Source organism: Falco cherrug, chromosome 1, assembly GCF_023634085.1.
Source record: "Falco cherrug isolate bFalChe1 chromosome 1, bFalChe1.pri, whole genome shotgun sequence".
In the NCBI taxonomy this organism is placed as follows: Eukaryota; Metazoa; Chordata; class Aves; order Falconiformes; family Falconidae; genus Falco; species Falco cherrug.
Genome location: NC_073697.1, coordinates 113,888,543 through 113,904,407, shown reverse-complemented (window position 1 = coordinate 113,904,407; position 15,865 = coordinate 113,888,543). Strand labels below are relative to the sequence as shown.

The 15,865-nt window shown below is 39.9% G+C and overlaps 1 protein-coding gene across 2 annotated transcripts in view; it reads right to left on the bottom strand.

Annotated features, from left to right (window-relative positions):
• Positions 1-15,865, bottom strand: part of PITPNM3 (PITPNM family member 3) — a 116,542-nt gene that overhangs the window by 31,410 nt on the left and 69,267 nt on the right. For both annotated transcript variants that reach the window (XM_055721695.1, XM_027806200.2), the window contains exons 4-7: positions 14,368-14,444; positions 12,040-12,275; positions 7,223-7,412; positions 4,564-4,683 (exon numbers count right to left, since the gene is read on the bottom strand). In XM_055721695.1, coding sequence (XP_055577670.1) covers positions 4,564-4,683; positions 7,223-7,412; positions 12,040-12,275; positions 14,368-14,444 — 623 coding nt within the window. The remainder of the gene's footprint in view (positions 1-4,563; positions 4,684-7,222; positions 7,413-12,039; positions 12,276-14,367; positions 14,445-15,865) is intronic.

The following is a 15,865-nucleotide window of genomic DNA, read 5'->3' as shown; positions in this document are numbered from 1 at the left end:
ACAAAACCCTGCTGACATTTTAAGGTGCTCTCCGTTAAAATCATATGGCAGATGCATCAGCGTCTCAGCTCCCATTACCTTTTAAAGAAGAATTCCTGTCAATAGAGAAAAACGGCAACCCTTGAAGGTGCCAAAACAAGAAAGCAGATGCAAGGAATTAGAACATTTTTGTTTATAACTCTTGATTTCCTGGTGGTCTCAGGAAGGCTGGCTGTTCGAAAGGCACAGCATTAACAGTAATGTAACACCAAACGCTTTTCTTCTAGTCACACACATTTCCTCACAGAATTTAAAAATCAGCTTGTGACACCACAGAACTCGTAAGACGACTTTTTAGTAACGGAAGCTAGCATCTCCATCCCTGAAAGATGGCAACAATTCACCTTTCTCTTCTAAACTTCAATAACAGGTTTTCTTTGCAGAGGGTATGTTCTTCTCTTGTGTCATAAGACAATCTCAGGCAGGTCAAGTTTTAGAGGAGTTTGACAGTCTCGGAAAAATACTGTGTGGGAAAAGCATGAAGCTCCCTCTTTCGCACTTCTATCATTAAAGCTAACCTAGCATACCCAGCATTTCAGTTGTGCATGTTGATTTACTGGGCACGACGTTTCCGTCAAAGACACAGGAGAATGCTAGCTGTTGAGATTTTTTGAGGTTTTTGGGATTTCTTTGTCAAACTCTAGAATAATAACCATCACCTAAAGCAAGTCAGCGGGACATGGCATATTATTATTGTACTGCAGAAGAAATCTTTATTTTCTTTGGTCAAAATCAACACATTTTAAACTTGATTTTCTATGGGTAAAACTCAGGTCTTCCAAAGTAGTTTTGGAAAGGACTGGGTCCCTGTGAGATGACCCTAGGGAAGGTCACTGGGAAATTGTGTGAAATTAGCTAGACACTGTACAAGAGAGCAGGATTCAAAGCTGTTCTTTTCCTTGTTGCATACAACTCTCTCCCCATGCTTACCTACATTTTCTCCAGCACTGCTCTCTGCAACTGTCTTCTTGGACATGGCATTATGCTGCTGCATTACACTGTTGAAGTGTCATTGTAACATTTTTCACAATTTGTAACAGAAAACGCCCCAAGTGAAAATAGACTTTATCATGCTCAGTACATTTAAGAAACTTGCAAAGAGTGTAAAATCCAACTAGACAAAACAGAGGATGTGAGGAAGAGTGCAAGGCTTACAGATGAAGACTGAGGCATGGTAAGTTAAGAGACTTGGCCAAAGTAATGCAGACTATTGAAAACATCCTAATTGAATATATTTCTCTGAAGCTACAGAAAGAATGAGTTCATAGGACACATATTTTCCATAAACTCAGTCAGTACGGGACCACATTAGCAGCTCTGTGCACGTGGGGTAAGATTTCATGTCAAGAAGAACCTAATCTGTTCTTCAGAATTATGTGGATGAGTTACAGGAAAACAAAACCATGACAGAAGCAGTATATGATCTACAAGATGAAGGTTCCTACACTGTACCACCTATAGCCTTCAACAGCCAAGAGGCTCCTGCCTTCTGTGACAAGTGAATAATTAGTTTTATTCCCAAGAACAGGGAACTATAGTTAGTGCCAGTTCTGGAGTTGGCTTTTATCCCATGAACAATCTGTTCATGTGATAGTCACTTGGGGACTGAACTGGGACCAAATTAATTTTACACGTTACTGAACAGCCATTCAATAGGGAAAGCCTGACAACCATTTCAGAGACAGAAGGTTATTTGGTAAGAATAACTATCACGGAGAAACTAACTTTTCTAAACTGTCACCATGTCTGGGCATCATGGTGAAGAGAAAGTGTTCAAATTTATAGTAGTCCGATACATTTAAAAAAAAAAAAAAGTCTTGTATTCAAACCTATTCAAAAAACCTGGCCAGATTTTAATCTCACTGGTTTGCGCGCTTAGGTTCACCTTCATGACACAGTTTTTCTTGTATAATGCAAAAGAAACTGAGCTAATCAGCATTTATAGTAGCCAGATCAGGGAGTGAGATATATTTCCAAAAAATACACTATACCACTTAAGAAGCTACTAGGCAACACGTCAGAAGAATGTTGAGGTGATCAATATAAAGCGTACTCACTGTATTTTCAACAGTTAAAAAGCTTGTTTTCTATCGCTACAAGCTCTTTCAATTCCCCCACATGCCACAATTAGAATCTCATCTGCAGTAAAATGGGATCAATGTTGAGATTTCAATTAGTCACCCACAGGTAGCTTTTATTTATTCTTGATTCACGTGAAGCAAATCATCAACTTTCTCCATCTGTTGTAACAAAGAGTCATCTATTCCTAAACTATGAATATTTTAGCTGTTGCAACAAGCAAGAACCTTCTTCCTTTTCTAAGAGACAGTGTTCCCAACCAAGTACAATGATTGCTAATACAAGGCTTTGGGTTTCCGCTTCCGAAGATGGCCCAAGTTCACGTCATCCTTCTGAACTTTAATAACCCAAGGAGTGATATGATGATAACGACAACAACACTTGCTTATTTGTTAGGTATTTTGACATTTACCAATGTGACTGTTTTTTACAGAGCAAGTGTTACTAGCCTGTTCTAAGCAGAGTAGTTTGCCCTACTTCAGATTCTTTTATTGAACACATAGGTAAATTTTCAAATACTCCCCTGTACACATGCAACAGTTATCGTGATCTCGGTAATCACATTTCTGCCTATACTGTAGAAACCACTATCTGTTATGGATAATCCTGACTTGTATTTACTGGAAACTAAAATACAGAAAACACTACAACACAGAAACCAATAAATACTCACCTGGGATATAGAAGAATGTACCAGCCTAATTCCTTATTTACATTGTCTCACTAAATTAACTGGTCCTCTCTCTCCAAAAGCAAGTTTCTAGTGCCTAAAACTGTGAACTATTCAGAGAATATAATGGTCACTGCATCACCAATCTAGCTTACTATTATAGACCACTTTGAAATAAACAGAGTAAGGAGGGAACTATACAAACCTGATTTACTATACTGTTGGGATTTACAACCAGAACATAAAATGCAGCAGCTGAGAGTACCTCACTCTCACCCTTATTTCCAAGTAGTTTCGTTTCACAAATGGCCCTGATATTTGTGAAATGGTAAAGGAAAAAACTCTCTTATATTTCTGTGTCTCAAACTCTTCCAATGAGATCAATTTCTACTGGAGACACCAAGAAAGGAGGAAAAAAAACCCCACCAGTAAAAAAAGAAGCCTTCTGAACATGTTTCACATGAGCAAGCTGAGAACAATGGACAGAAAGATAAGAAAGGGAAAGAATACTTAGTTCTTCTGAACACACAGTAGTAGAAATGAAGACGGGAGGAGAAAAGGGAAAAGATGGAGAAGGGAATGGGAAGAGCAGCTCTGTGGTATCAGGAAAGAGAGGAATACAGGAAAGTTGAAAGTCTAAGAGCCGGGAAGTCAAAAGAACCTGTGCTCCCTAAAGCCTGATCCCCTCTCTCAGATTCACCAGCAGCCCTTGCACAATCAACCCCACTTTAGAATTAGGATCCAGGAGGACCATTTCTCCATGTACTTTGCTTGCAATGCACTGTCCTCAGTGTTGGTACTATCAAAGGCTGGCTTCTGAGAATCCAGAGCCTTTTATTGGGGAGTAATTCTCCTTCCTGAAAATATTTAGGAATGTCTCTCTGCTCAAGAGTACTCCTATCACACATAGCTCTCAATGAACCAGGCAGGTTGGTATCAGAACCCATTTTTGAGGAGACAGGTAACTAAAGAGTCAAGATATGAAACAATTTGGCCAGGGTCACAAAACCATCAAAGAACGGAGCACGGGCACCTCACTCAGTGCCAACTCTAATACATCACACCCCTTCTCCATATTCATTCATTCTGAAGCACATAAGAAAGAAAATTTAAGTTCAACTAATCTTAAGTGTTGAACACAATAATGAAGCTTACATGCTACCATGACTTTAAAAAACATTGTGCTTTCACTATCATAAGATCTTCCTGCATCACAATTAGAATCAGTCCTCCCTTCTCTCCAAATGTAACACTCATACAGCCACTGTTACACTCAGCAGTCCATTCACAGATCCTCAGATGACTTGCATTCCTAATCAGGAAGGAGGCATTCTTTCACCAGTCACTAAACTTATTCATGAACACATCTTAATGCTACACTACCCCCAGGCAGGGGCATAGGGAATTCCAGACTCTATGTGAATGAGTTAAAAGATTATGGAAAGAAAGATAAAAGATTTTGGCAAAACCAGGAGCCTACCAGCAGTTGCTGAGAGAGCACATGTTTGCATCTACAGTTAGGGATACAATAAAGGGCACTTGGTAACCCCAGTTTAGAAGATTTACAGATAAAGCCTTCACTTGTGATTTCTGTATAACATAAAACAGAAGCTGCAGACTTAATTTTCAGACGGCAATTCCTTGATATATGACCAAAATCCCGTGCTATCATGGCAATTTATCAAATCCTCAATTTTTCTCTGCTTTATATGGAGCTGATTTCCGCCAGGGAATGACTCTATAGGGTTTCAGCTGTGGGGAGTTTTTGTCTTCACCTGGATGCTGCTGATGCTTCCTCTCCTGCTACTGTTCCGACTCCCATCAGCTGTATTAGAATTATAGCAGACGGCATCAAAGCCCAAAATTCCTCCAATGCAGTCACCAATGAGACACACCTGAGGAGATAAAAATATTTTTGGGGGAGATGTAGCAAGTGTTTTAAAAGAAACAAAAAGCATCACAGCACTGCAGAGGAGTCGCAGTCTTACTTTATACCCTTGTTCCTGTTTTTTTACACCTCGGTTCCTACTCCAGCTGAAAATGTCTGGCCACTTTCTCCCAATTCCTTTTATCTCCAGATGTATGCTCTGTGCCAAGAACATCTGTCCCAGGGACTATTCTGACCAGCTGGGAGCTCTGCCAAATGGGCTAGAACTCTTCCAGCTGCCTGCAGCCAGATTCCAGCTTGAAAAGCCCAGATCATCAGACAACCAGTCTCAAAAAAAGATTTCAAGCTACTTAACATTTCCTTCAGAGTCATAGGGAGAAGGGGACCTCAACAGATTAAAAACAGTACTCCTCTATCAAGACAAGGGAACGGGAGTTCTAAATGAGGTATTAAGAAAGATTCGCTCTTGCTTCACTTTCAATATAAACATACAAGCTACATTCAAAGTATGGACCTGGGAATCCAAATACATAGAGAAAACTGGGAATTCAGTAGTCAGAGTAATTTCATGGCATGCTAGAATCTACCTCAGAAGCCAATTCCACTGAACACCTCTCCATCCCATAGGAGTTGATTCCTTCTCCCTGACCCCCTGCCTGTGCCTGAGGATGGGTAAGAGCTGTATTACCTTTCTCCTTGCTAACACCTGCTACAGTTGCACAGGTTCCAGCAACCCTCTCCAATTCTCAAACTGAAGCAAACATCTAGTCTGTTGTTCCCGACTCCAGTTAGTTTAACAGAAGACATTACCTCACCTTACAAACTTTAACTTGTTTCTAGCCTTTACGCAGCTTGACTACCACATTAGTCTACAAGTTTTGGGTAAGAGGATGTGCCGGTTTCTTCAAGAGAAGCGTGTTAGGAAAAGTAAATGCTTCAAGATGCATGTAGAGAAAAACCTCAAACTCCTCTTAGTGCATCTCCACATACCACGTTCTCTTAATTGAGTACATTTCTGGAGATAAAAGCATTTTTAAAAATAAAATAAAATACTGAAATACATTAAGGTAACATCTATCCTAACATAATTCTGGTTCTAAAGTTGTATACAATTTAACAGCGTGCTGATTTACTCTCTGATTTTCAGATTCCTACACCATGCAATGAAGTCCACGAAGAACAGAAAATTTTATGATACAGGTGACCTTAATAAAATTAACAGCACATTCGGGGGTGTGTGCTTGGTGGGATTAACAGTATCTGTTTCGATTTCAATTTACCATTCCATTTCTAATCCATCCTCATTATTATTGGCATTAATGTAATGGAATTAAATTGCGGCAGATACTGTATAAATCCAAAAAGCCAATCTCTGACCTAAGAACTTGCAATATAAATGGACAGAGGAGACCAATGTATGAAAGCAAAGATATACACAGGATGGGGGTCAGGTTATATGGTATGTATTTTAGAAGTACAGGACTAATTCAGCGGTAGAGTTAAGATTTCTATCTGAGGACCAAAGCAAAGCACTGCAGAGAGCACAGAGAAGTCACTTCCATTTTAACAATGCTGGTAATTGTTAATGGTGAAAATTCTGTGGAGCATACAGAGGTCATGCAGACTTTTCCATGAAAAATACTAACATATGTGGTTTGTAAAACCAAGGAGATTTCTTCGTAGTTTTATCAGAGAAAAAACCCCCGTAACACTCAATTTCTATTGAGATAATTGTTTTCACAGTTACTTCTGTAACTGGTATAATTCTTTACATAATCTCACCTTTCATAATGTTCTGTCACTGCAGCTGGGCTGTTTTTATGCTTCAAGCAGGAATAATTTACTATGGATATTAAAACTGGCTTCAAACCAAATTTTAGTCTAAGAATACTGATACGTCACAGCATGATGTTATTACTGCCACAGAAAAGAATTTGTGTAATGACACACACACTTTCCTTCAAAGATTACACTGTACCTTATATTAAATGTCTCCTCCCCCACCCTTTTTCTGAAGTCTGGAAGTCACTGTACTTTAACGAAGTCAACTGTTCTATTACTACTGTGATGGAGGCAAAAAAGAAATAGCTCTAGTTAAATGTTGGGATTCCTTATGCTCTTACTCAGAGATGTTCCAATTTTTCTATCAGCTATAGCAGGTGTGTAAGGAACTCAGTAACATAGATTATCATTTGCCTTGGGCTGGCATGCTCGTTCACCACTTCGCATACCACACTTACCTCACAGCTAAGGCTCTTCTACATTACCAGACTTAGTGGCAATACTTAGTAAGAGCAAAGAAGGTATAGTATCTTCTAGCAACTTAGGAAGTGTAAGGTTAGATACTGCATAGGATTCCAGAAGTGTCTTTCTCATGCTGGGCACTGAGAAGGCATTTTGCATAGGTAACCCCACGTTAACATTCATTCATCATATTGGCAGTATTGTCCTACACTCATAACTCAAACCCCTCAACACAATGGATTAAAAAGAAACTGCCTTGCTCCAAAGGAATTTTACTTTGATGTATGACAAAATAGTCCTACCTGTCCATTAAAACCAGCCCCATCTGTAGATTTGAGAAATTCATTGTAAACTTGATTGGCTCTACTGATCACCATGGCAACTGCATCCTGGTACTGAGGGGATGAAACAGCCAGCAAGGGCAAGGCAGCCAGTGGGATGTGGTCTTCACTGCTGCTGAGACAGCTCTCATCATAGCTGTAGGGATTTAGGCTAAAGAAGGACATGCTATCATCAGGAAAAACGCAAGAGGCAGCAGCACATAGCATTAGAGAATGAACAGTTACTTATTAACAGATATGGGGCCATTGCAGGTCACAATGACAGAATACAGAAATAATCATTTTCTCACAGAGTTCAAGCTTAAAAAGAAACCTCAAGGAGTTACGGCTTTATGTGAATGAGATCACGCTACAAGGCATTTCTGTAGTTAAACATATATGGTGCAATTTTTCCACATACAAGCAGACATAATTTAGAACAGCAGAGATTACTCCATTTTACTTTTTTTTTTTCCAATATGGTAACTTACTACATCAAAGAATGGAATCCAATCATCACAATGGAATATTGTTTCCTAGAACACAAGTGTGACAGATATATAGTTCAAAAGCACAGAAAAACATTTTCCCAGTGTCTCACCCTTTCAAAAAGATGCAACAAAGCTGCACGCATTATGAAATCATACGTCAATGTTTGCACAGTAAAATTTTGCAAAACAAGAGGTCACTTGGCTGAAAATTTAAGTTAGATTTGATAGGATGTCAGCTTTATTTTATCTTGAATGTGCAAGTTTCTCAGTATATTTGCCAATTGTGTCTTGAATTACTTGTTATTAATGAGTGGGGAAAACAATTCACAGAGCACCAAGATGCAAGGTACGTTACTGTGTGCCAGATTTTCTTACAGTAAGTTGACTGCCCTTTAGAGATTGAAGGAAAGTCAGAAGAATTTTGGTTAAGCTCATCTGAAGTTCATCCAGAGCTGCAGGCAGGCAACTTCATCGTATTTTGTATTTACTTTCTTTAGGAACTTGGTGGGCTATCACAGTATTAGAAAGCTGGCTGCCTGAAATGGAATTAGTCTGTGTCTTTGCTAATACCTGCATCCCTGAGACTATAACAGGGTCATGGAAGATGAACAGAAGACTTGCAACACTCAAGTATGAAAGCTGGTCCATGTTCATGTCCTTACCCTCACTGGACATTTCCACACTTGCCTCCTGCTGAAGCACTCCAATGATTTGGTATTTTTCATCCAAAACAGTATACGTTTCTATGTCCTGGAGCTCAGCTGGTCTGCCAAGCTGTGTCAATTTACCGATTTAACAAAGCTTCATTTTGCCAGCTGATTAGAAGATCCAAATGCACAGCAAACATAGTTACGAATACTAACTCTCAAAAATTAAAAAAGAACTTGAAAACCTACATAAGAAGGCCTCATCTACTATAACAATTGGCATATAACACCTCAGAAAGGGAAAGGAACAAACATAGGAGAAAAAACAATTATGAAGTAAATGTTTGAAATGGAAAAAAATACCTGCATATATTTTCATAATAAAAGTAAAATGCAAACAATATTCATAAGAGAACTACACAAAACAGAGTCAATGGAAAAATAAATAGCTGGTTTGTAGCCAAAGGAATATAGATAAAACTGAAATTGAGCAATTATTGTCTAGACAATTAATCACAGTTAATTGGCTATGAAATGAGGGTTTGGGATTTTTAATTCCAATTTATTTTATTGTAAACGTTGCAGCTGCAGAGACCTCCATTGTTATCCTGCATTGTTATTGTAGGCACAACACAAAGGGAAGAAAGATCCAGACTGAAAGAGCGTATGGAAGAGATGGAAGTTGTTTATCATAGGGGACATGCTAAGTATTAGTGCTGAAGCTGAGACAAACAGGTAAAATATCATCACTGGAGCTGAGAGGAGCACAAGTCTTGTTATCTTGATGCACGGGCAGGACACTGCAGGAGGTCCTTCCCAAGCACCACCTTGGAAAGGTCATGGCGGGTAAGACTACACCTGGCTCCCAGGGGAGAAGTGACTGACAGCACAGTGGCACCTGCCAGTGGGGATGGACTGAGGTTGCACCATGGAGATGGAGGGTGAGAGGTTATCCAGCCTAGGGGAGAGCAGGGAGGAAAGGAGGAACAAGGGAATAAAATCTTATTCTGAATGCAGAAAGCACCTGGCCAGATGCAGATCAAGACAAAACACTGGTCCCTCCTCAAAACTTCCTCAGGTCAACAGTACCCGACCACAGCAGAAGTGAAAGGAGAAAGCAGAGGGGCAAATCACCCATATAGTAACATTAGTTGGATAACTGTCGCACAAAAGTTCTTTGACATTTATGGTTTGCCTATCTCACTCTATCCTGACAGTCCTAGGGACTTGCTACTGCTGTTTCTGAATTCCATATATGCATTTACTTCCTCCACTTTCCGGATTAAAGAGAAGTAAGGAATAGAAAATAGTCAAATCATAATGACTGGACTCCTCCATATACTTTCTAATTAAATTATAAAAGTATTTTAAAAAAATTGATTAGGAAAATGCAACACCAAGAGCTGCAGGACCCACCACTGTGCAAGGAGCGTGCAAGGGGCTGAGCACTCCAAAACTCATTCAATAAAATACTTCCATTCATTTTATTACTCATATGCTTACTATCCTACTTAAGTGTTTCTTTACTAAATTTAACTTCTGTTTTGCCCCTTTTCCCCTTCTTTCTTAAGTTTTCTTCTACCCCCCCCCCCCACCCCCCCTAAATTTGCAATTACTGTTCTTCAGTTTGGCTAATACTATAATTTAGGAGCTCTAGTCTGAGGCGCGAATCAACGTATGCTCATCAAATCATATGCTACAAAAAGCGTAACAGTTGATCCACTCAGGGATATTTTTCTCCCTGAAAAGGGAAGAGATGGCATCCAAGTCATCTAGCTGGAATAAGAACGTGCCTTAGTTTTAACCCTTACCTGTTCTTAGCAGCAAAGACAGAGATAAGCGTCACAGGAGATGAGTCATGCATTATAAATGTACACATGTTGCACAAACAGTGTGTCTTTCTGATTTATAGAAAAGATACAGGAAACTGAAAGTGATGGGAGTAGATGGCAGCAAACCAGATTAAACAATCTGAACCAATTACCAGGTGGAGTGATTTTACTTTGAAAGATCCCTTTCCTTTAACCCACCATTCATCAAGCAGGGAGGAAAACCACATAGGTGCATTCAGATGAAAAGTCCCAGTGGAATCCCTCTGAACCCAGGTGTGCAGCGCACAGACACAGCGTAATTCACAAGGTAAACTGAGGGTTGTACTACCTTGGCACGCACCTTGCCTGCACATTCAGAAAATGGAGGATACATTCAAACCAAATGAGATCTTGTGCTGCTGCTTAGTCAGTCATCTGGCTCACCCTCGATCAAATATTACAATAATTAAAAACACACTTCCTCTCCTACAGCTTGCTAAATGGAATGTTTACAAGTTTAGGTTTCATAACTGCATCCTGGAGTTCTGGCTATGAAATTTGCTGGCATGAAGCTGCAGAAACGTGAGAGCAGGGAATCATCTCTCCTTTTGTCAGTCCTAGATGGGTACATACATACATACATGCAAGAACGTACCAAGGCAATACTAATCTTATGTGAGTGCTTGGAATGATTCTGCAGGACATTCAAACATCCAGCTTGCCTATTTTCAGTACTCTAGCTATTCAGTATTTCAGTATTCTAGAATACAGTGTGCTGCAACAAGGAGGAATAAAAACACCAGAGAAAGAAAGTGCGAGCTCTCTTCATTTGGGCTGCCAGCACACACTTTTCCACAGTAGCAGCTCTTCTTCCAGATAGTTGGGACCTGCAGGCCCTGTGTTATAGGATACCACAGAGACACTACTGAGACCTGTGTTAATCAATGGCCCAATTGGGCAAGGATGCTCTCCCAAACACTCTTTGACACTTCACCTCCCCTTCTACTATCAGTCTTCTTGCTTTACAGGGCAGCGATTTGGACATACACACATTTTTTCCTGGTTGTACTCCCCCTTGATGTGAACTGTCAGGCACACCTTCCATCATTCTGGTCTGCACCCTGCTACCTTTTCTTCCTATACACCTGTAGCTACTTTAAGTCCAGCTAGTATTTCAGAACTTTAATGTATTCCCCATCTCTCCTCTCTAACTGTCATCTGGACACCAGGCATCATCATTCCCACACTTTATGGTCCAAAACACAGTTGCAGACCTCCTTAACCCTTCTGCAGGATTTTTGGCTCTACATGAGGTTCAAATGAAGCCTTGGGCACTATATTGAAACAAAAAGACTATAAAAGTCACCATCACTTAGGGGAAGCCTCAGACAAAACCAAGATAATGTTCTCTGATCAGAAAAGAACTCAAGCAAATCTGATTGATTCTCTCCTCCCCATCACTACAGAGTTCACTAGTTATTGCTGGTTTACACTTGGTGGAAAACCTGAAGCAGACCCAAGAGTGTGTGTTTCTTTCTCCTTTCTCTATCATGCCATATTTATGTCATGGAAAATACCACTAAAGAAAGAAGTGTTACCTGAAAAGGTTCTCTCATTTAATGAGTGAATTGCAAGACTGAAAAAGTGAGTGAGGAAGAGCAGCTACTGAAGCTGATACATCCAATGAAAGATTTCATTCGTTATTTCTAAACTCATTTCACTAGAGCCACAGGGACAAATAACAACTTCAAAGAGATTTCAAGATTTTAATCCTTTCCCTTACTGAATATTCTCTATCTGCTCAGCTATCTGCTACAATACTGCTTGGAAATACTTACTAAAATACTTACTTGGAAACAAGAGAGAAAGCTGCTGAACAGATTGCTGGGCAGGGAACAAGTCTGATTAAGATGTGGCCCAAAGCAGCAGGGAAATGGGCTTGGGTCACTTTCTCAAACACAGAACTGAAGGTGTTGATGTCTGCCAGCTTGCTGCTGTGGTCCCCACCTCCAGTGTCTAAGATGCTCCCCCCATGGAGGATCAAAATTAGCACATGAGTTTTGCAGTTCTGGTGTTGAACTCCTTCCTGTGAGAAAAACAGAATAAGAATGGAGGACGCATTTTTATGGACAGTGTTGGTACACTTGGTGTCAGTGTTCACAAGCAGTTAGCAGTGATTTTTTTCTCCCACCCCCACTGTGATCCTTTTGTGATATTTGCCTTCGCAGAGCATGTGTGTGCCCTGTGTTCCATTTAATTTAAGTATGTCTGAACTAGGCAGGGCACACTATGCTCTGTCAGAAAACCCTTGCAGCACAGATGCAGATCAGCAAAGATTATAAACAGCTTTGTGTAGATCAAAAGCTATTTTAAATCTATTGAGACTGGAGAAGAATTCCAGTATCCACAGACAGCCTAAGTGAATGTCTGTCTAGGTATCGTGGATGAGGATCCTGCATTTACTGGAAAGGTTCTAACTCAAATCATCACAGGTTCTAAAAAGACATCCAGGAGAAGATGATACAGTTATCTCAGCCTTTTGAGATTGGCAACTTCTTATTAATATGAAAAATGGAGCTCGCTTACCCAGACATTTACTGAAAGAGTGAAAAAAAAAATGTATCACTGCTGATATCCATATTTATGGGTATGTGTACAATAAACAAGACATTACCTACTTGAGACTGGAAAAACATTCTGAATGCCTGACAACTCCACTTTTTTTTTTTCTTATTTATCCCTTGAGAGTTATGTACACTCAAAGAACAACTCAGTAATACATTAAAAGATAAGGACTTTTTTTTATAAATCTTGACTGCCACTTACTTCTTTGCTTTGGATCATGTGATTCCTGGAGACTTCCTAGTTCCTGACCAAATATGAACATGCAACAAAAAGAACAGTAACATTTCCTGTATTTGTCTGAGGATTGTTAATTACTAGATTAAGTGATTCAATGAGACTCAGGCAATGTTCTGGACACTTCATTCTTAAGTTCTAGAACAAAAGTCACAGTCTACAACAGTAAATATAAAAGAGAAGAATTGCTCTGAGTTTAACAAGAATAACATTAATCAGAACAGCTGCCAAGTAAACACACACACACACTCTCTTCAGGCTGTAGTTTAGTGAGGGATAGGGGCGGACCTGTTGTTAACATGCACAAAAAAATTGGTAACTTTAGCACCTGCCTAATGGTAATAAAGAAATGGTTGAAAATTAGAGCATTATAAGCCGTTCCACAGAGCTACTCTCTGTTCAGCCCATGATTTTTAGTATCCAGTGGAAGTATTTATTGTGAAGGGATTTTGCTGATCTGCCTTCTATCTACTTAAGTACTGGATCTCACGAAATTTTTGAGGTTCCACTTTGCTGAAATTTTCTATTTCCCTTTCCATATGGTCCCATTCCAGTTATTCAGAAGAAAAATTTAATTCTCTTTAAAAGCTAAGAGTAGGTCCTTCCACAGGCAATGCCAGCTTGTAAGTAAGTGGCACTGCTGATAGGTTGGTTGGAACTGTGAAAGCTTCAAAACAGAGGGAAAAATTCAAGCAGGTCAGTATTGCTAAAGTCACTGTTACAAAAAGTCTCTCAGCTGGTTTTAACTGGTATCCTTCACAGGAGGACTCAAAGGGAATGAAATTAATTAGCCTCTCAGCAGTAGCTCAGCCATGACTGAGACAAGGGGCTTTAACGGCTAATCAAAATGACATCTGAAGTCAAAGACTGTCATTGTTTTCAGTGGGCTGTAGGATCTGAATTCTTCAAAAATGGACATTTCCATTGCCTGTCCTATGTGTGGACATAGGACCTTCATCAGATAGCTGGAATGAACATAACTTTTTTAGATTCTTTGCTGCTTCTAAAAGAAAGCAGTTCTGTTACTATCAGTCTCATGACTGCTGCTGAATCTGCTTCACAAAACCTGTGTTTCCACTGAAGTACTAAGTAGACCTAACAACTTCTCGTCAGAGAACTGGGTCATATTTCCACCTAAGTTAATTCTGCAACATCTAAAATGCTTCTGATGATTTTCAGTGATTGCATGTGCATCTACTGAACAAAGGAAAGACACACGAAACCATCAACGGGTTTATAATTCCATAATACAATATGAGACTGTTTTCACAATGTACTCCTTGGAAACCAGTACAGCTTGTTTTGGGAAACAATCTCACCTCACTGTCCTCATGTATTTCGATACTGCCTTGTTCTGGGAACCTTTGTTTTCTTGAAGAGGCTCTATATAATTCACCTGAAAGGAAGAGAGACATAATTAATCATACAAATATTTGGCTGCCTCATCTTTTACGTACATCTGTGGAGGTAAGGCACATTTCTACTTTCAAGACAGAAACATCTCTTCACAGGAATTCCTGTGGACAAACAGAACAATAAACGAGGTTTCTAATAAGGCCTGCATATTAGAGGCTCTTCTATTCTTAACAGCAACATTAAAAACCAGATTCAGGTCCTTATACAGAGGTGTGTAGTACCAATGCAGCTGCTGTTGGTCATCTGTGCCTTTCCAGAGCAGCAGCAGAAGAGGTCATCTGAGATTCTGCATCATATTTGCTCGTCCCATACATCTTAGATACTCCGGTATGTCTTAAATGGCACTAAACACCTACATATAGGCAAGTGAATTAAGCCTTCAAAGTTCTCTAAAGACCTTCAAGATCCAGCTCTTCCACAAACCTCTGTGACTACCTGCAAAACTCCCAGAAATAACTGCAATGGCCCATTACCAGGATGCAAAATAGGAGTAACAGACCATAGAGCAAAAGACAGTTTCCCTCAAAAAACCTTGTAACCTGAAAAATAGGAAGTGACATTGCAGAGAAACACAGTGCTTTGCTAATACCTTTCTACGACAGGATCATGTATGCAACACCCTCTGTTACAGACACAACGAAAGTCTCTTCATCGACTTTGGAGCATGACCAAACAGACCCCAAGACCCACTTGCGACTACTTCTCAGGCAGACTGGCTAGACAGCAACCTGCTCTAAGTGGTGGAACATTCAGGATATCAGCTTTAAGACCATGAGACTGTCCACTGTCTGGCCTTGGGAAGCAAAACTTAGGAAGCACTTCTTTATAAAGAGAGTGGTCAAACACTGGAACGTGCTTCCTAGAGAGGTGGTCAATGCCCCATGCCTGTCAGTGTTTGGGCATTTGGACAATAACCTTCATAATGTGCTTTAAGTTTTGGTCAGCCCTGAAGTGGCCAGGCAGTTGGACTACATGATCATTGTGGGTTCCTTCCAACTGAAAATAGTCTATTTTATTCTATTCTATAAAACTCGTACAGTAGGCTAAGAAAAGGCTTGTCCTCTGAACAAATCTTCTCTGTTCGTGAGGACAAAGAAGAGGATGATATAGCACTATCCACTTTTTTTTTCCCCTGGCACTGTGTTTCTTCAGTCACTGAAGAGAATTGATACAGGATCTTTCTGGTCTCTTCATAATGCAGGGTTTTTTCTACAGCTGCATGTGTTAAGTTACCTAGGAAACAGCTGTAGGATGAAATTTGATTAGCACTGCTGTCAGCTTCATTGTCACATTTATACACGGGGCCAGTCTCTTCCTTACAAATTAAAGGAATGTTCCATACTCCTGGTCTCTTACAGCACTTATGAGACACCTACGTCAGGGATGATGAGCAAAGCTTTG